The sequence below is a fragment of the Bipolaris oryzae genome (genome assembly GCF_000523455.1).
Source record: "Bipolaris oryzae ATCC 44560 unplaced genomic scaffold scaffold_36, whole genome shotgun sequence".
NCBI lineage: Eukaryota > Fungi > Ascomycota > Dothideomycetes > Pleosporales > Pleosporaceae > Bipolaris > Bipolaris oryzae.
In genome coordinates, this window is record NW_006911312.1 from 130,718 (window position 1) to 148,924 (window position 18,207).

The 18,207-nt window shown below is 50.4% G+C and overlaps 9 protein-coding genes across 9 annotated transcripts; 4 read left to right on the top strand and 5 right to left on the bottom strand.

Moving 5' to 3' along the window:
- Positions 1–654: 654 nt before the first annotated feature.
- Positions 655–1,161, top strand: COCMIDRAFT_24791 (uncharacterized protein; the record flags this gene model as incomplete). Its single annotated transcript, XM_007687963.1, has 1 exon — positions 655–1,161. The coding sequence occupies one exon, from the start codon at positions 655–657 to the stop codon at positions 1,159–1,161; it is 507 nt and encodes a 168-aa protein (XP_007686153.1).
- A 652-nt stretch (positions 1,162–1,813) lies between these two features.
- COCMIDRAFT_90565 (uncharacterized protein) lies at positions 1,814–3,944 on the top strand (the record flags this gene model as incomplete). Its single annotated transcript, XM_007688002.1, has 4 exons — positions 1,814–2,291; positions 2,340–3,046; positions 3,100–3,575; positions 3,632–3,944. 4 exons carry the CDS (start codon positions 1,814–1,816, stop codon positions 3,942–3,944), a joined length of 1,974 nt encoding a protein of 657 aa, XP_007686192.1.
- Positions 3,945–3,982: 38 nt separating this feature from the next.
- On the bottom strand, positions 3,983–4,801 carry COCMIDRAFT_35163 (uncharacterized protein; the record flags this gene model as incomplete). The annotated part of the gene is made up of 3 exons (XM_007687973.1): positions 3,983–4,172; positions 4,224–4,540; positions 4,586–4,801. The coding sequence occupies 3 exons, from the start codon at positions 4,799–4,801 to the stop codon at positions 3,983–3,985; spliced, it is 723 nt and encodes a 240-aa protein (XP_007686163.1).
- Positions 4,802–4,902: 101 nt separating this feature from the next.
- On the top strand, positions 4,903–5,133 carry COCMIDRAFT_90619 (uncharacterized protein; the record flags this gene model as incomplete). Its single annotated transcript, XM_007688003.1, has 1 exon — positions 4,903–5,133. A coding segment is annotated over one exon (231 nt), but the record flags the coding sequence as incomplete, so codon positions are not given.
- A 146-nt stretch (positions 5,134–5,279) lies between these two features.
- COCMIDRAFT_90478 (uncharacterized protein) lies at positions 5,280–7,210 on the top strand (the record flags this gene model as incomplete). The annotated part of the gene is made up of 4 exons (XM_007688004.1): positions 5,280–5,378; positions 5,426–5,711; positions 5,772–6,506; positions 6,609–7,210. The coding sequence occupies 4 exons, from the start codon at positions 5,280–5,282 to the stop codon at positions 7,208–7,210; spliced, it is 1,722 nt and encodes a 573-aa protein (XP_007686194.1).
- An 840-nt stretch (positions 7,211–8,050) lies between these two features.
- COCMIDRAFT_90618 (uncharacterized protein) lies at positions 8,051–11,407 on the bottom strand (the record flags this gene model as incomplete). Its single annotated transcript, XM_007688005.1, has 4 exons — positions 8,051–10,002; positions 10,049–10,222; positions 10,928–11,320; positions 11,380–11,407. The coding sequence occupies 4 exons, from the start codon at positions 11,405–11,407 to the stop codon at positions 8,051–8,053; spliced, it is 2,547 nt and encodes an 848-aa protein (XP_007686195.1).
- A 2,855-nt stretch (positions 11,408–14,262) lies between these two features.
- COCMIDRAFT_54705 (uncharacterized protein) lies at positions 14,263–14,652 on the bottom strand (the record flags this gene model as incomplete). The annotated part of the gene is made up of 1 exon (XM_007688006.1): positions 14,263–14,652. A coding segment is annotated over one exon (390 nt), but the record flags the coding sequence as incomplete, so codon positions are not given.
- Positions 14,653–15,179: 527 nt separating this feature from the next.
- Positions 15,180–16,346, bottom strand: COCMIDRAFT_90437 (uncharacterized protein; the record flags this gene model as incomplete). Its single annotated transcript, XM_007688007.1, has 1 exon — positions 15,180–16,346. The coding sequence occupies one exon, from the start codon at positions 16,344–16,346 to the stop codon at positions 15,180–15,182; it is 1,167 nt and encodes a 388-aa protein (XP_007686197.1).
- Positions 16,347–16,679: 333 nt separating this feature from the next.
- COCMIDRAFT_90605 (uncharacterized protein) lies at positions 16,680–17,939 on the bottom strand (the record flags this gene model as incomplete). The annotated part of the gene is made up of 1 exon (XM_007688008.1): positions 16,680–17,939. One exon carries the CDS (start codon positions 17,937–17,939, stop codon positions 16,680–16,682), a length of 1,260 nt encoding a protein of 419 aa, XP_007686198.1.
- Between the last annotated feature and the right edge of the window lie 268 nt (positions 17,940–18,207).

The window sequence follows — 18,207 nt, forward strand, 5'->3', positions numbered from 1 at the left end:
ACTATGGGCTACGGCGGCACAGAGCAGTTCATGCAATTGCGGGCGGGCGGCAAGGCCGGCAGGCTGGACCAATCCAGCCCACATGGCGTTGAAAGAGAGCCCCTTCCAGGTGGTGGCACTCGGCCATGTCCTTCTTATTGCCGAAAAAAGCAACGGCAAGTATTGGATTAGGCTTATATGTGTCCATTCGGTCCTAGCGCATGGCCGCTTTGGTATAAGTATAGATCGCTTAAGTAAGTTCGTTCTGCTAGCGCTTTGCAGGGATCTTAAATGTGAATTCGCTTGCATAAGGACGGAGCTTAGAGTATGGCGTGTTATTACCCTGGTTCACATGATCTCGCATACTCCGAGTGTCTTGACTTGATCGATAAGAATTAGGAGACTCAAGAGGAAGAGGAGGGATGGCTATAAAAGTCAGTGAGTGTTCCACACTCGAGTCTAAAGCATTACTTTGGGGAGCGATTTTGTAGCTTTTGATCTAAGTGCCTAGTCGAATAACACTCGAGAGATTCCCAGCCAAATTGATGATTGATCATAGTCGTTAGTCAATTAACATCAGCTTTGACTAGATGTACGCTCCTCTCTTCTCTATCAGTATAAGATATTAGCTTGAAGTAACTAACGATCAAGCCTAGCACCCAGCACGCCAACGCCATGAGCAAGTTCGCCCCCGATAATCCAGAATCCTTAAAAAGGGCCATACTACGACGGGCCAAAGACAACAGCTACAAAGTTGGCCGCATAGCCGCTCTAGACTACGGCTGGGAGGCCTGGGTACAAGCCGATCTAGGCTGTTACCTATCTGTGGAAGCCGACACGACCGAAGCAGTCCTACAACGGGAAGAGTACCCATATGGTGACGGAAGGCGTGTAGACCTAGGTATCTACGGACCTGAAAATATTCCCTGGCACTGGATCGAAATTAAGACCCAAACGCCCAGCCAGGGAAAACAGGATTTCTTGGATAATCTAATGGCCGATTGGGCCAAACTTGACGATGTAGTGGTGGGCCAGCATCACGCGCGACTGTGGGCTGTGGGGTTCTGGCAGAGTGATGGACAAGGGAAACCGAAAGGCTTTGCAAATTGGGATTTCGAGGTCGCGAATGGTATGAATGTCTTGTACAGGACTAAGTACAATCCTAAGTTTTCGAAACTCTAACCAGGGGGCGCAACTAAGCCGAGTCTTTAGCATTACTTAATCAGCCCAATGTAACATATCATGCATTGCCGCCGAATTAAATTTAAGACCAACGATGCTTTTCCTTTGTCCTTCGTACTTCTTGCACTATTGGACTGTTGTCCTAACCGTCTTTCCCAGGCCGTTATATAGGCCTCCTTGGTGAAAAATGTCCCGCCTCTCCCCTTTTCCACAAAGAGTTCTTGAATGCCATACCATTCTTCTCCTGCACGATTATGTGCCTGATTACTCTCCTTTATGACGCTCTTCACGAGCAATCTCGTGATTAGCCCAACAAGGGAGACGATCAAGCTGGTTGGGAGAAGTGGCCATGGCGGAAGTGTTGCGAATGCAAGGTCCGGCTCTTAGTGACTAGCCGAGTGTATAGTTTCAATCTCCTCAATTTCCCTGATTGCGACAATTTTCTCCTCCAAACTGCTGCTGTGTTGGTACATTGACCATTTAAAGGCATATGCCGGAATGCCCAGAGGCGGGGTGGTTAGCGTGGCTGTAAGTGGCTCAGCCCGTCGGTCCGATCTCCGTAGAGATCAGCGGACGCGTTGCTGCTCGGTGCTCCGATTCTCTCTGCATTTCCTTCCGTCCCCACCTCTTTTACACTAAGCTCGTCTCATGCATGGAGCACCGAAGACCAAAGGATGCCCTGTCGTGCGACCGCTGTCGCGCAAAGAAGCTCAAATGCTCTAAGGAATCACCCTTCTGCACTGCCTGTGCCCACAGCGGTGCGCAATGTCATTACAGTGGCAAAATTATCAGATCGCCACTGACCAGGGCGTACCTTACGAGTGTAGAGAAACGGCTACACAGTCTGGAGGCGCTGGTCGCTCAGCTGGTACCGGGTGTCGATATTGAAGAGCTCCTTTCTTCTCCCAATGCAGCCATCCCAACCCCACAGGTTCTCCCGTCGCGAACACCAGATGCCGCGCTCAGCCCTCAGGGCAGCACTAAATCTAACTCAAATGAACCTCCTCTTCCCGAAGCTGTGCCAAACGATGTTGACGGATTTAACTGGAAAGAAGAAGACCTCAATATAGACGGGCTAACCGATGGCATGGCCGCCCTTTCCGTAGAGCCTACAGGGGTAGGATACCTAGGTTAACTCACCCACACCGACAAGATCATACGGTGCTAACGTGATCCAGGCTCAACTTCTGGTGTCGTGTTTCTGCGTTGCTTGCTAGATTGGGCTGGGTTCCTACATCAAACCGGAGCACCACCGCAGAAACATGCCGTGGAACCGTCTTCGTCTTTCAGAAAGGTCCTGGTCTCGTCGCACGTCTCACATTCTGCTCTCGTCAAGCAGCTTGCGGGCAGCCTGATTGACGCATACTTCCTCAATTATCATGTTGTGTACCCATTCGTTCATGAGGCAACATTTCGCGCGCAGTACTACGAGGTGGTTCCGCGGCCACCGAAAAAGTCTTGGGACATGCTATACCACGCAATTATAGCCCTTGGTGCGTGGACTGTGAATAATGACCAAGTCGGCCTTGAAGACTACCTGTACCGCCGAGCACTCACGGTTGGCCAGGATGAATCGGTGTTTGAAGCCGCCAGCCTAGCCTCCGTCCAAGCACTTGTGTTGCTGAGTAATCTTAGCCAGAAACGCAACAGCCCAAACACAGGATGGAATCTGCTAGGTCTCGCAGTGCGCACAGCGCTGAGTCTAGCTCTTCACCGAGAGCTTCCGCATTGGAATATTAGCCTAATCGAACGCGAGTCGAGACGCAGAGTCTGGTGGGGCTTGTATGTGTTCGACAGCGGAGCCTCTACGACTTTCGGACGGGCAGTCATGTTACCCGATCAAGATTCCATGAGCGTACACCCCGCTCTCAACATAAATGACGAGGTAAAATATTCTATTTGACCAAAGACGAGTTACACACAACTGACCTGAGCCAGGCACTTACTCCTCAGACTACTCAGCTCCCCATCGAACTTGATACTCCAACTATTTATTCGGCGCTTCGCGAACAGAGTAGCTTCCACATGCATACCAACCACATCACAAACAGATTGTTGGCTGAGCCCAGTTTATCAGCTGAAGCAGCACTCGCGTTTAACACTACCATGGAGGCATGGGCGCATATGGTACCCTTATACTTTCAGTTGTCACAGCAGCCATACATTCCAGCCCGATGGTATCTCTTCGCAAGGTCGCGACTATGGTGGAGGTTCTGGAACCTCAAAATCATCATCTTTCGACAAATCCTGCTTCGTCGTGCAATTTCAGAGCGCAGCCAGATTCCTGACGAAGCAACGCAATCAGCCCAAGACGAGTGTAAGCGGCTTTGTTTGGATGCCGCGCATTCTACTGTCACTTCGATACATCAGTACACGATGAACGAACCGAGTAGATTAGAAGGATGGTACGCAACGTAAGTATAGAGTATATTGATTACATCAAGGATTGGGAACTGATTGGTTGTTCTAGATATTTCCTCTTCCATTCCGCTTTAGTCATCACACTTTGCATAATCAGCTTCCCAAGTGCCAAAGAAATGCCCACCTGGCTTGAAGATGTGCGATTAGCCAGGAAGACGTTCCGCGAACATCTCGTTGCAGATTCACTCTCAGCAAGATGCGTCGCTATTCTCGACCAGGTTGTATCCGTTGATGATTTCAGTTCGGGTACGCTCCAGAACATTGAGCTGGACAAAGAAGCTTTGAGCACTTTCCCATGGTCTATCGAGTCCAACGAGCTGTTCACCTCTTTCGACTGGGACTTGTCGACTACGCAGTTCTAGAGTATCAGTCTCCTTTAGCCTCCAGTGTGCGCTTGGATCTAAAATCCCCATCGATTCTCAATGATCACGTCTGGCTTGATTAGCAATGACCGTATCAACTCGCCGTTGGGAATATCGTTCTCTTCAGCTCTGGCAATGGCCGCCGCTTTTGATGATTCAATTCCAGCAGCTAGGTGACGCTGGGCTAAGCGATCACGAACGGCTTCCACAGGTGCATCGACAAACCACCTACGCAATGTTAGTCAAGGTCTATGCCGTCAAAGAAGGGTAATTACGTGCCTCTCGTCGCAGATCCCTGCAATCTCATCCCACGGCTTCTGTTTCAACAGTGTGTAATTGCCCTCGATGATAATAAAGCGTGTGCGGGAAGAAATGCTTATCCCATTCTCGACTGGATCTTTAGCTGCATGATCAAAGGTCGGCGCAGTTATGCACAATTCTTCTTCGCCATCTGTAGTGACGGGTGCAGTCTTGAGCGACTTCACGAGCTTAACGCATCCTTCTGCATCAAAAGTAAAGGGAGCACCGCGTCTCTTGAATGCTACATCTGCATTTGCAAAAGTCGACAAAACTTGGCGAGTATAGTGGAAACCGTCCTGATATCGTCAGAACCCCTGGCACTTGCTGTGATTGCCACTTACCATTGGCACTATGGCAACATCTTTAATATCTCGCGCCGCTAACTCGATTAAGAGCGCATCGGATACTGTTGACTTGCCCGCTCCTGGCACACCTGCAAGCGCAACGAGCATGCGTTGACTGGGGTTAGAGGCTTGGCGAGCGAGAAGCTCTTCCGTGCGCTTGGCCAAGTCTAGGATAGCTGCAGGAAGCTTATCCACACGAGTATCGTTCGTCATCTCCTGAGGCTGGAACGGGTTGATGGATTATTAAATGAAAAGGCAAAAAGTAGCAAGGAGATTAGGTGAGATGTGTTAATTGCAAAAGTTGAATCAAAAAGTTCGAAGCATCAACGTCACGCGAACCGGTGCTCTGCAAGTTATGTTTCTTGTGGGGTTCGGAGCATAGTAGTCCGAGCGCAAGTCATGTTCGATCCCCAGTTTTAACATATGAATCAGGTAATTCTCTCCATGCGGGGAAAATTTCAGACAGAACTGCATTGCATTGCATGCCAGTGGAGCAGATTTGGGGTTGCTGTATGGTCGGATTATTGTGGTCCGAAGTAGTGTGACTGGAGATGCCTTTGTGATATTCCAAGGTCTTTCGATGATGAGCATGTACATATACGGACGATGGGGAGCTGTGATGTATCCTGTTCTTTGCATCCTAAATCCCTTCAAGCAAGTCAGTTGACGCACTGTTAGTGAGCTTGCGAATATGTCAGACTCAGGATATGCAATCGGCTCTGGGGCTGCCCAGAAGAAGGATGTGTACAAGGAACTACGACAGAACCCATACCTCCTTGGCCTATCAGCTGTAGGACACCTTTTGTTCACATCCAAGATTTTAACTAAAACTTTCAGTTTGCCTCACTTGGTGGCTTTCTCTTCGGCTATGACCAAGGAGTAATTTCTGGAGTCCTCACCATGGAGTCTTTCGCTGCAGCCTTTCCAAGAATTGCCCTCGACAGTTCATTCAAGGGCTGGTTCGTATCGACTCTACTACTCGCTGCTTGGTTTGGCTCGCTCGTGAACGGTCCAGTGGCAGATCGCTTTGGACGCAAAGGCTCAATCATAATTGCCGTCGTCATCTTCACCGTTGGGTCTGCGCTTCAGGCAGGTGCCATCGATATTCCAATGGCTTTTGCTGGTATGTAACACTCCATTTCCAATTCTTCATGTATGAGTAAGCTAATTGACGTCTCGATAGGTCGAGCAATCGCCGGTTTCTCAGTCGGCATGCTCACCATGATCGTCCCCATGTACATGAGCGAGGTCTCCACAGCAGGTATCCGAGGCACACTCGTTGTCCTACAACAACTCTCAATCACCCTCGGTATCCTCATCTCCTACTGGCTCGAGTACGGGACTCAGTACATTGGCGGGACGCGGTGCGCGCCAGATATCCCTTACACAGGCGGCACGGCCTCGAAACCAAGTTTCCATCCTATCAACGACGTGGGTCCGGAGGGATGTACCGGCCAGAGCGACGCTTCGTGGCGTGTCCCATTCGCTATCCAAATATTCCCTGGTCTCGTGCTCGGAATCGGCATGTTGTTCTTCCCAGAGTCGCCGCGATACTACTGCAAGCGGGACAACGAAGATGCGGGTCTCCGCGCCCTCGCTCGAGTAAGACGAGCCAGTCCCGATGACGAAGAAGTACAGAGAGAATACCTAGCTATCAAAGCAGAAGTCATGTTCGAAGAGACGTATGCTCGGGAAAAGTTCCCCGGCAAGTCAGGAGTGTCGCTCTACCTAGCCGGCTACTCGACCCTCTTCTCGACCTGGCCCTCCTTCAAGCGCACAGCTATCGGCTGCTGCGTTATGTTTTTCCAACAATTTATCGGATGCAATGCGATTATCTACTACGCTCCGACGATCTTTGCCCAGCTGGGGTTGTCAGGAAAGACAACGGGGTTGTTGGCAACTGGTGTTTATGGAATCGGTAAACTTCACTCCCCCCCCCCTTTCCCCCCTCAAAAACCTCCACCCCAAGCACTTTTAGATAAAGTCAAATCCCTTTTTTTTTCACTAACAGTTTAAACAGTAAACACACTCTCCACCCTCCCCGCCCTCTTCCTCATCGACAAACTCGGCCGCCGCCCCCTCCTCCTCTGCGGCGCAGCCGGAACCTGCATCTCGCTGCTCATCGTCGGCGGCGTAATCGGGGGCTACGGCTCAACTCTCTCTGCGCACCCCGCCGCAGGCTGGACCGGCATCGCCTTCATCTACATCTACGACATCAACTTCTCCTACTCCTGGGCGCCCATCGGCTGGGTCCTCCCCTCTGAAATCTACAACATCGGAAACCGCTCAAAGGCCATGTCGCTAACGACGTCTGCGACGTGGATGTGTAATTTCATCATTGGGCTCGTCACGCCGGATATGCTGGATAGTATTGGGTTTGGCACGTACATCTTCTTTGCGGGATTTGCGCTCGTCGCCTTTGTATTTACGTGGTTCTGTATTCCTGAGACGAGGAGTAAGAGTCTCGAGGAGATGGATGCCGTGTTTGGGGATAGCACGGCACATGAGGAGAAGATGAGGCTGTTTCATATTGCGCAGAGTTTGGGTATTCGTGAGGCGGAGGAGGCGGCGTTGGATGAGAAACCGGTTAAGGCGTTGCAGAAGGAGAATGTCGAGGCGTGAGGATATCTACGTGTGGGAATACGCGTAATGTTTGCAGGGGAATTATATGTGTCTTCTTAATAGCGACGAGTGAAAGAAGTTTATCTAAATGTTTCTAATAAACTCAAGAGTTCAGCCTGCAAATAGGAATGCATTAAAAAGCATTACTTGCTTGCTTGTATCAACATCACAATCACCATTGACATATCTAAACAAAGTCTCAGGATCAAAAGTATGTATTTCCGGGGATGCTTCTCTCACCTCCACAGGAGGGAGGAAGCATGTTCAATGCTACACAATACAAAGTGGGGAGAGGAAGCATACCGCCACAAGTCAACAGCCCCCACGCGAACCAAGATAGACAGCCAGACAAAAAAGAAAGAAAGATAAGCGAGTGCCGCAAACATATCCAAAGAATTGGAGAAAAAAAGAAAAAAAAGGGGTATTGGAGATGTGGTCATGTAACGAATAGTCTTGCAGTCCCAAGCTCACCTTGACCATACAGTCAACCAGAGGGAAGGGCTAGAGGACACAAAAAGAAAATCCAAAGTAGAAAAACAAATTTCTGGGTAGCTCGTCCAGATCGAATAATTCCTCAGCCCCGCAAGTAGAAAGACAAAAAAGGCGGAACCAGAATAGAGGTGCAAGAATGGGAAAAGGTGAGTGGGCATAGTGAAAAAAAAACAAAATACAGGCGTACAAACCCAAACCAGAAACCCCGATTGAAATCCGAAATCATCCCACATGATGTGTCCCAGGTCTCGAAGACAACGCCGGTCGAGGAGAAAAAAGTAAGAAAGAAAATCCAGTCCTTTGGGTATACTAACAATGATGAATGACTCCGGACCAGCCTTTACTCCTTCAAAACATTGCCCCTGCACTCAATCTGCCGTTGGCGCTGGTACTGCGCGTCGTGCTAGCTTTACTAGCTGCACTTCCCGCTCTTTTCATTGACTTCTCCATTAATCCGTTCAGCAAGCGGTCGAGCTCGCCACTCAAGCTTTGCATTGTCTTCATCTCTTCGGCGAGGTAATCCTTCATGAGGGGATGGTCGGGGCCGACTGGGACGACGCCTGTAGTATCGTTGATGACAACGAGCATGTCTCGAATCTCACTACCGTCGTCGAGGTAGGCGCGCAGTGAAGCGTCAGACCAAGCGGGAAGTATCGTGCTTTCTGAAGAAGCAGGTGGAGAAGGCTCTGATTCATCAACGGGCATGGGAGCGGGCCTCGAAGGGGCAGGAACAGTGGAGTTGGATGTGACATGTGTAGGCGAGGTATTGCCAGAGTTAGACCGTGGGGCATTAATACCCTCCTGGGTGGTTTTCGTGGGGCTGTCATCGGGTGTTGGTGTCGATATCGGCGAATTGGTTTCTTGACTGGAGCTATCTGTAGATAGGCCCGGGGTATGGTGAGAGTCCATCTCTCTGTCTCTCTCTGCTCCGTTTTCTTTCTGAGCTGCTTGTACGTCGGCAACAGAGACATGTACTGGTGATTCTGAGAGACGCTCCGTCGATTCCGATTTCTCAGCTTCTCTGTTCTTACGTTCAGCGTCGGGGTCCGCAAAGGGATCACTGCTCTCATCCGAATCGAAATCGTCCAATTGTACACGTTGCTTGGCCTTTGTGACCTTTTCGCGTTTCATATCTCCATCTGTTTGAGACTTAATCATACCGCTGAAGGGGTTCTTTGAGGCTGTAGAGTTCGAGGCGGAGACAGAAGGTGCGGTCTGCTCCTCAGCCGCCGATTGATCTTCATCCTCTTTTTCTGGCGGTACCAAGCGCATGGATGAGGTGGCTTGCTGTGTATTTGGCTCATCTTCAATATCCATATCGTCATCCGCATCCATATCCGTAGGACTTTCAGTCTTTAAGATGCCCTTAGTTTTTATCGGTGAGTCATCTCGGTGATTCGGGCGCTTATGTGCTTTGTTCTTGCTTGACTGTCTCAAGGGTGCAGGTGCTGTCACTTGCTCGTTGGATGGCCGCTCTACAAGTTCGTCCGATGGTTTCGACTGCGGCGAGCTGCGATCCACTTCCTCTGCCTTGTCGACATCGCTGTCAATGGAGTCCTGCGGGCCTTTGCCCTTCTTGTCCTTACGCTTGAAAAGTCCGCTGAGCATACCTGATTTCTTCTCCTTCTTCCTCTTATCATCTTTCACCTTGTCTGCAAAGCCGTTCTTCTCTAAACTCTCTAGACTTGGACCGCGTTCTCGAGAGCCATTACTTGAGGGAGTCGAGTTATCGCGAAGTATATTAGGTGTGAGTGTAATCTTGCGGGTTTCGGTGTTGTCGTCCTTGAAGAAAGAGTCGGTGTTGCGGAGAGTACCATTACGTGACACTTTGGGATCCAGTGGGCGATCCAGGTTGTCTTCGCTTCCTCTTTGTCCATCTTGTTTGTTAGAGTCATCACTTGAGCGTCGTGCATCGCCCTCTGCTTGACCATTCGCGTCCTTTCTTGTCCCGTTAACTTTAAGCGGCTGCACTTGCAGACCCTCATCCTGAGACGAATCACCGGTCTGTGCTGTGGCTTGTTGTTGCTGCTGTTGTTGTTGCATTTCTTTGGGCTCGGGGCCTCCAAAAAGTTCACCCTCTCCCTCGTCGGAGGAGTAGTCATAGTCCGATGCCTCAACATAGGTCGGTGGTGCAAATTGTACTGTCTTTGCGTTCCTCCGCCGCATGGCCTTCTTGAGTGGATTCTTGGTCTTCTCGGCGGTATCGCCAAGCATCGTTGCAGAAAGGTCAATATTCCTGTGCTTGTTGAGACGTGCTAAACGTTCTGTGGGGGTTTCAATGTGCTCCGCGGGCAGATAGCCTTGACTCGGTCAGCGAGGAATGGCGCGTCGGCCGTCGGTACTCACCGATACTGTTATCCTTGGAGACCCGTACCAGCCACCAGTAGCTGTTACTGTCATCAAGCAACACCATCGTGTCACCTTTGGTTGCATTTGCTTGACCCTCGACGGTCGCAACGAATGTGTGTAGAGCGTAGACGAATTCAAAATCAATGTCCTCTATTTCTCGTAAGCATTCGCCTCCCCAACCTGAGTCGATAAATCTAGAGTCATCAGAAAAGAAAGTGTCATTGGATGCATCATCGTTGTCTTGGTCCAGGTCCTCATCCCAGGAATCGGCATCACTGTCGGTAGTCCAAGAGCCGTCTTCATCGTCGGGGTACTGAAGCGTAGGTGGAGGCGTTCCATTCAATATCCGAGGTGGGCTGCGCGCACAATCCAGAAACGGGTCGTCTGAGGCGCCGAGCAAGGACCGACTGATGGGCTTGAGCGTACTCCTGACTTGTTCCTCATCGAGTTCAGAAATGAGGGATGCCTGCGAATCATCCCTCATCATATGTATGCGGCGTTCCATTACCTTTAAATGCTTGGTCCTCGGGCTCATACCCGCCTCTGCTTCCATGTCGTCCTTGTTGTCTGGGGCGGTAGTGATCCTTGTCCAGGTATACTCACCACGATGATGCTCCGTTGACGAATTCTCCATAGACGAGAACAAATGAAAAGGAATAGGAAGTGAGGGAAATTGACAAGTTGACAAAAGAGAGCCGTCGGACGCTGGGGCCGTAAATGGCCGCGCGGCATCGGCGACAGAAATAGGAAAATGATTGGGTGTGTTCGTGAAAGGAGAGGAGGAAGCGACTGTTGAGGGCATCGGCGAAGACCGTGGGGTCAGAGACTCCTGTCTTGCGGGCCAAGTCGCGGAATTAAAAGGTAAAAAATACCCACCATCGTCAATCGAAGGCGAACTCGAGATTTTGTCCATCATATCGTCGTCCATGTCTTCCTCCACGTCAGCATCCTGCATATCAGCATCGTCGTCACCAAGTGCGCCACCGTTCAGCCTCACAGCGGGCTCGTCGTGCCCAGGCTGGTGTCCCTTTGTGGTGTTTGTGACGGTGCGTTCGTCGTCAGACCCGGGGTCTTCTCGGAGCGTGCTGTTGCCGTGGGTCCAGACATCGTGCAGGCGCGCCTCTTCCGAAGAACGCTCCTTCTCTACATGACGGATAGCGGCCTGCTGGTGGGGTGCGGCTGGGCCTATTCCAAGAGGCGCTGGGTGCTCGGGCTGGTGCGAATGGTCTTGGGCGGTCGGGGATAACTTGTCCTGCAGGTCAATCGTGTCTACCACCATGAATTAGCCCACGCACGTCGAATGGCACACGGGTTGGCCGTGTTCGTACCTGCTCTGATGATGTGGGGGCGCGTCATCCTAGCTCATGCCTCGCGGCGTGTTCAATGTTTGGAGGCTGGCGGGCGTTGAGTGGTAGCCAAGCGAAGCGAGGCGCGGTTGGTCGGAGCGGGTTGCGCAGGGACTCAGTAAGCCCCTTCGAGGGTGCTTTGGCGATGCAAACAAAGAAGGTCAGGTCGCGTCCGTCGTCCAGCGGCAGATGGCAAGCGTCGCATGCGGTCGTAGGTGTTTATCGAGGAAGGAGCGACAGTGTGGAGTTGAGGCGGTGCGGATGTCTGATAAACATGCGAGTTTCGGAGACGCCGTCGGCGGGGCGAGACAGGGCGAGGCGGTTCAGCCCAGTGAATAGCAATGCGGCTGTGCCCGGGAGGCGGTCGGGAGGAAGGGCTGGTCAGCAGCGGCTGAGAGTCAAGGCGGTGTGATTGATGGTGTTGGTGGTGGTGGTGGTGTTGTCGTCGTCGTTGTCGTCGTGGTGCCGCCAGGCAGGAAGGAGAGTGAATTATTTTGGCGTGTCGTCGCTGGGTCGCTGCTTCCCCGAACGCACACGCCCCTGCCCTGTTCTGAAACACATCGTTTGGGTACGTTACACCACATTGATGCGTCGCTAGCGTCGGCGCTAGCCTGTTCCTGCCTCCTCGACCTCTCAAAAGGAGTTGCGGCTCGGTCCTTTTCCACAAACGCTTCATGGCTGCATCGCCAGCGCCTCAATCAAGCCCCTCGCTGCCGATACACCATCCTACTTGCGCACTTACATATGCATGTCCGTGTCTAGGCAAGAATTCCACTTCTTCCGCACCAGGTCAAACCCAGGTTTGGCAATCTGCCGCAAACGTCATTCACTTTGCTAGCCTGTCGCATAATACCTGTGCTGCGTCACATCCATCCTAGCCAGTTGTACTTGTTTGTGGGTGCCTGTCACGTGCCATCGGCGACCCAAGGATTCCTAGCCTGCTCTGTTTCTATCTTGACCGGACGTTTCAATCAACGTTTTCAGAGCCATCCTGGCCGCAGTCACGAGATTGATCCCGAAAATACCACGCGTAATTGCGTATATCCAAGCATGTATTCATCATCTATGAGCTGGAATGGCCCCATTGTGAAACAATGATACGTCATTGGTATTTATTATCCCGCCAGAGAGCAAATCATGCCACTTCTTTCATCCCCGCGGGGAAGCCTTAGGTTACACGATTTCAGATGCTCAAACATCCCTCACTAGCTTCGGAAATTCGACTGTATATTGTTCTGGTTTGGTTCTTTCACAGTCGCACACCCTGTCTGCAGCAACTTTCTTTGATGTCTAATAGAACAACATGTTGAGAAAAGAGTCACTGAATTGAATTCGTATCCCATATTTGTCATCTTAATACCCATTCTACCTCTGCATTAGCTGTGCGATTCTCGCCTGTTTTGTGAAATATGAAGACCCATCCCATGCACAGATTCGTCTGTTGACAAACTCGCTTATCTGATCTTGCGTGATGCTGTTTGACTCAAGTTGATGGGCAGTCCACCCTAACAGCATAAAATCTTCTGAGTCTAAAATAGCATCAAAACGAGTGATGACAATATTCCATAACAATAATTGAGATGGCATGGAGCTGAAGCCTTTGATAAATATCTGGCCTACCAGGCTGTACCTGCCGCTTTCCGATTCTCTGATGACCAGGCCTAAATAATTTACCCACCTTGCATTGCTCTTTTCTTCAAATACCAACCAATCACCTATCCTGGTATCAAGAGGTCCTCTCAACGAAATCATGTCTTGGCCATCTTTAAACTTCAGAATACAACTGTCCTCATGCTCTTGGAATGACACAAAGCATTTCAAACCGCCACTACCAGATGTATCGGAAGATTCCAAGGCTTCTGCAGTACCACGTACCTCGAGACCGCCCCAAACACCTTTCCGAACACTTTGGTGTAAAGCACCATTGTCAGAATCACGATGATTCGATCTGAGTGTTGACAGAGACGTGCTGGAACGTAAGCCAAGCGTACGACGAAGAGACGCCTCCTCTCCGGTGATTTGAAAGATGCGACACAATCTTCGTCTGGTATCAAGAGTACAATCGGGTAGGAGCCTTGCAGCATCCAATGCAACTTCGTAACGGTCTTTCCCATAATCCGCCTTAGGTTCCTGTCCAGGTTGCCAATATACAAAAGACAGTAATCCAAATAACCGATCTCGAGGATCACTACATTCCGCCTGAGCTTCGAACAATAATCTGTGAAATGATTGTTTGCGTTCTGTGCAGGCTAGTCGTAAGCGATCAAATGGGATTGTTTTTTCAAACTCGATGTCTATGGCCGGGCAGCCCATGTGTCGAAAACTTGATAATAAACAAAGGATTTCTCCAATCAGCTCTGAACTGGGGGTACTGGACGAATAAAGAATCGCCATTGTCGTAATCTTCCACGTTCTTGGACTAAACTCGGGCTTAGGGTACCGGAGGCCGGAGAATGCCCAAAATTTAAGGACCCAGAAGAGAGCCAAAATATCCTCAGCTCGCTCTGTAGCCGCTCCAAAACAAAATGACACCCTAAAAGCTAGATTCAGTTCTTGCATTATCCACAGACGTGTAAAATATGGCCGTCTCATGAATGAGCAGAACGACTGATACACGGCGTGGCGCGTCCTTCCGTTCACGGAGAGAAGGCAACGGAGAAAAATCTTTTTGTGATCCATAGCCACAGGGAATACATAATTGTGACCTGCAGGCACAGGGAACATATAATTGTGGCCACCAGGCAAAATGAACGAGTAATCTATGTACCACCATGGGCGCGGAAGACCGTCAATTTCTGTTAACAATGAACGATGTTTTTTTATAAATTTCGGGAGAATTTTGCTGTTATTTTCGCGGGGCCCAACACATGCGAGAACATGCTTCGCTCCTGAGTAAATTTGGTCCATGATTCCGACTTGGTGGTTCTTTTCTTCGGCCGTCTGGTTAATGCAGATGGCATCCATCCATACGTATTTACAGGCCTTGGTGGCAAATGCCTGCTGAAGCGCATACTCGCAGTTGCGTCGCACCTCTAGACGACTGCCGTTGACTGTAATTTCTTTCGTCTCGTGGGCATCACCCCATGTATACGATATTGCGTAGTAAGGCGGTGCCTCGCCAATAGGCCAGGTAGATATCTCGCATTCAACGTGTTGGCCGAAGTCACCACAAATGATGTGGAGTAGGCGGAAATGTGACTTATGTTCGGGAAGTGGGTCGTGCTTGAAAGCGGGAAGTGGGGTTCCGGTGGTCATTGTGCTGGTGGTAGAAGCGGGAACTGCAGTATCAGGCGTAATGCGTGAATGAATGTGACAAAGATATTTGAGGACCCTGAAGACTGTGAGGGAAGAAGGCTGGAGTGGGAATGAGCCAAGGCTGGATTGGGCCTAAAATGTAACACAAGGCTGTGCAAGCCCGCTGTCAGCCTTTCGCCATTGGTGGCGCAGACATGGGCCAGGCGGGGCGGAGTGGTTGGGAGGATGCGTGGTCATGCTCGGCAGCTGCATCAAGGTAAGGGGATGACAGCGTCAAGGCTGCGGCGAGGATATGGTTGTATTTGCTTGACCCATCGACACGTGACCTGGTATCTGTAAATTCCACCCGATGATCTCTTTCCACTATAATGTACACACGATAAAGCATGGAAGCCAATCAGCTCTTGTGTTTCAATATCAAATTGTAGCTCTTCATCGATATCTATCATAGCTTCCAACAGGATAAAGTAATACAGTTTTGAGGAATAGGCATATAGAAAGTCTGTGAAAACTCCAACCACCCTGCCTCACTGTGCTCCTTTCGCCTCCGCCAACTTCCTCCTCTGTGCATTTCTCTCCTCCTTCTCCACATTGATATTGAAGCACTGACTCCTGATCATCTCGTAAAGCGCACCTGCAGTAACCCCCTTCATTGGCTGCCTCCACCTCCCCGTAATACGAGTCTCAAGCGCATCGGAATCGATCTGCGTACTCTCATGAGCACGCAGCACAAAAACAATCGAGTGCCGATACCTCTTCTCTACACCATCTATCCCACCCCCAGAAGACATACCTCGAGGTTCCCCATACGCAACAACCCTATGCCCACCCGCTCTCAGCCGCTCATTCGTCAACCTCTCCAACTGGCGTCCAACCAGCATTGTAGCTCCCTTTCCCCCCTTCCTTTCTACTTCCCTCTCCACATCAAACCAGTTGGCTCCATCCCAAACCTCCAGACCAGGCGTATCCCCCACAACCATACTGATCAACCCCAGATCCGCATGTGCCTCCGCAACAACCTTCTCCTCCCACCCTTCATACCTAAACAGCCTCAACATCGTCGCCGTCTTGCCCTCTTCTTCCACAGGCATCCGCGCACAAGGCCCTACGAATTGCCGCAGACCCTCACATTCGCCATCTGGGAGCCCAAGTGCCGTGGATATGCGACCTAAGGTATTCGAACAGTGTTGTCCAACAAGTTCCCAGTACCGTTGCGCAGGCGCGCTTAGGATCTCGGGACAATATGCAAGCGAGCGGAGGGTGATGAATTCTTTTTCGCCGGGGATCTTGGACCATCCTTCTTCAGAGCCGAGACGATGTTTCCATTGGTGCTTCTCGGAGTCCGGAAGGTTGAAGAAGGCTTGGCCGGCACAAAAGAGGTCTTGGTAGGCGGTTTGGAGTGGGTGTGGCCCTGGTGGTGGGATGCCAGAGAGCGAATCTGGGGATTGAGTTGTTGGTGAAATTTCTGGGAATGTGATTGTTGTCCACCCTAGTTTCAGTAAGGTTTCTTGGTGTTCGGGGAGGATGAGGGGAACAGGCGCATGGATGAGTTGCGGTCTAGTATCTTGCTCTTGCTCTTCTTGAGAATCTCTGCGCTTTGAGGTTGTCTTTTTCTTTGAGAGGAGGCGTGAAATCATGTTCGAGATGGAAGATTGGTGCTCCGATGACCTTGGCGATAGTGTGGTAGCAGCCATGTTCTTGGTTAGCAGCTTTTGATTGCCGCAAAGCTATTGGGTAAGTTCAGTTGATTTGATAAATAGCGATAGAGCGCAATTAATTGCCAAGAATAAAACCATTCACTAGATTACGAGTACTGAACATCAAAAGCGCGATAATGAGAGATGGATATAGTATGATGACGTCTTGTCTACGAAGCTAAGCCACACAAGCACAGCCCCTCTGGTCAGCCTACCGGTCAGGCCAGGCGCACCACGTGAACTATTGCACTGCATGAATCAGTTACGCCGTGGACAACATTATTGTGAAGCTATCAGCATACTTGTTTCGGCATTTTATTCAGCTATTTTTCACAGCCTCTGCCTGTTCTTGTCCCATAAATCTCTTTCTCTCAACACAAACCAATCGTACAACAGCGGCTTAATCTTAACAATTCCATCTTTCGTCTCGCAACCAAATTCCATCCCAGGCTTCCATGTGCCTCCCTCAGCACTGACTTTCATATGCGTCATGTTCTCTAGCCGACACATTGCAAGCCCTACGTTGCCAATACCAGCCACGAACTTGCCAGTCGCACGTCCTTTCTTGATATTGCCGCTTTCGTCGAGTTGCTTGATGTCGGTGCCATGTTCGGGAAGAGTGGCCAATGTGGCGGTTGTGTAAAGTTCGACTGGTAAGATGCGTTTTCGCACGATTCCGGTGTGTTTGGTGCGGATGGTGAGTTCTTGACCAACATAACAGCCCTTTTTGAAATCTATGCCTTGAGAGAGATCGATGTTGCACTCCATTGGCAGGGCACTCTCGCGGGGTATTTCAATCTGTCCCTCTGGGATGCCGTTTCGGTAACGTTGAAGGTGATATTCTTGAACATCTGCTGGCTGTGCGCCATCTATTATCGTTTCCGCATTTGCATCTGCAAGATAACGATGCATGTTTGGTGCACGCGGATCTTTCAGGTTAGCAATGAGACCTTGAGTGTTGGCTTGCTCAATTGCAGATCCCCAACTTGACCAGACGCGTACTGCATCCGGGCTAATTTCCTCAATCTGAATCTTGCTCCTCAATTTATGGCGCTTTAGGTGCTTTTTCAATGCCTCCAATTCACCTTCGTCCACCTCAATATGGCAAGCCCAGTGTCCCTTCTCTGCAACAAGCTCAGGCCATACCCATACAAAAACGTCCCACAGTATTCTGCCTCGCGCATCCAAGAAGGCAGAGTAGAATGATGATGAACGATCCGGATCAACATTGTTTGTTATCAAGCCTTGTAGAAACTTTGCGGTGTCGGGGCCGGAGAGGGCGATTAGACGACGATGTGGCAGTGACGCAAAGCCTGAGTTCGTGGCGTATGCAGCCTGGCTGGATGTCGAGTATTGACGCAATATGGATTTTCTCCGAGCTAATTCAAAAGTTGAATTTGGGGCGGCAGGACTGCGAAAGTATTGATGCGACGTCAATTGCTGTGAGTCTTCACTGCGTAAGGACGCTGCGGTGCCAAGATATCGTTGTACGCCAAAAGCTGGGTTGCGTGGATAGCGTACGCTATTACGACATGTGTCACATATGTATCTTGCAGTGCGCCTGGGCGCGCTTAGAGTTAGAGCTGCCATGGGTGGTTGCACAAGGGTGAAGTTTGGAGATGCAGTGAAGAACTCTGACGACATTCCTACCCGAGATGCCTCGGCATTTGCGGAGTTAAGAACGAAGCCAGACGGCAGCCTCTAAGCGCAAAATGACATCAACGTGTAGAGCAACAAGGTCTAAATGCACTATTGCGAAAGCCAGCTATGCAAAAACTGGCGGCTTGTTCAAAATACGTGCCACCCGCTAACCCATGCGAAAGTATATCGCTTTCCGACGAACGCCAGTGCTCAAAGC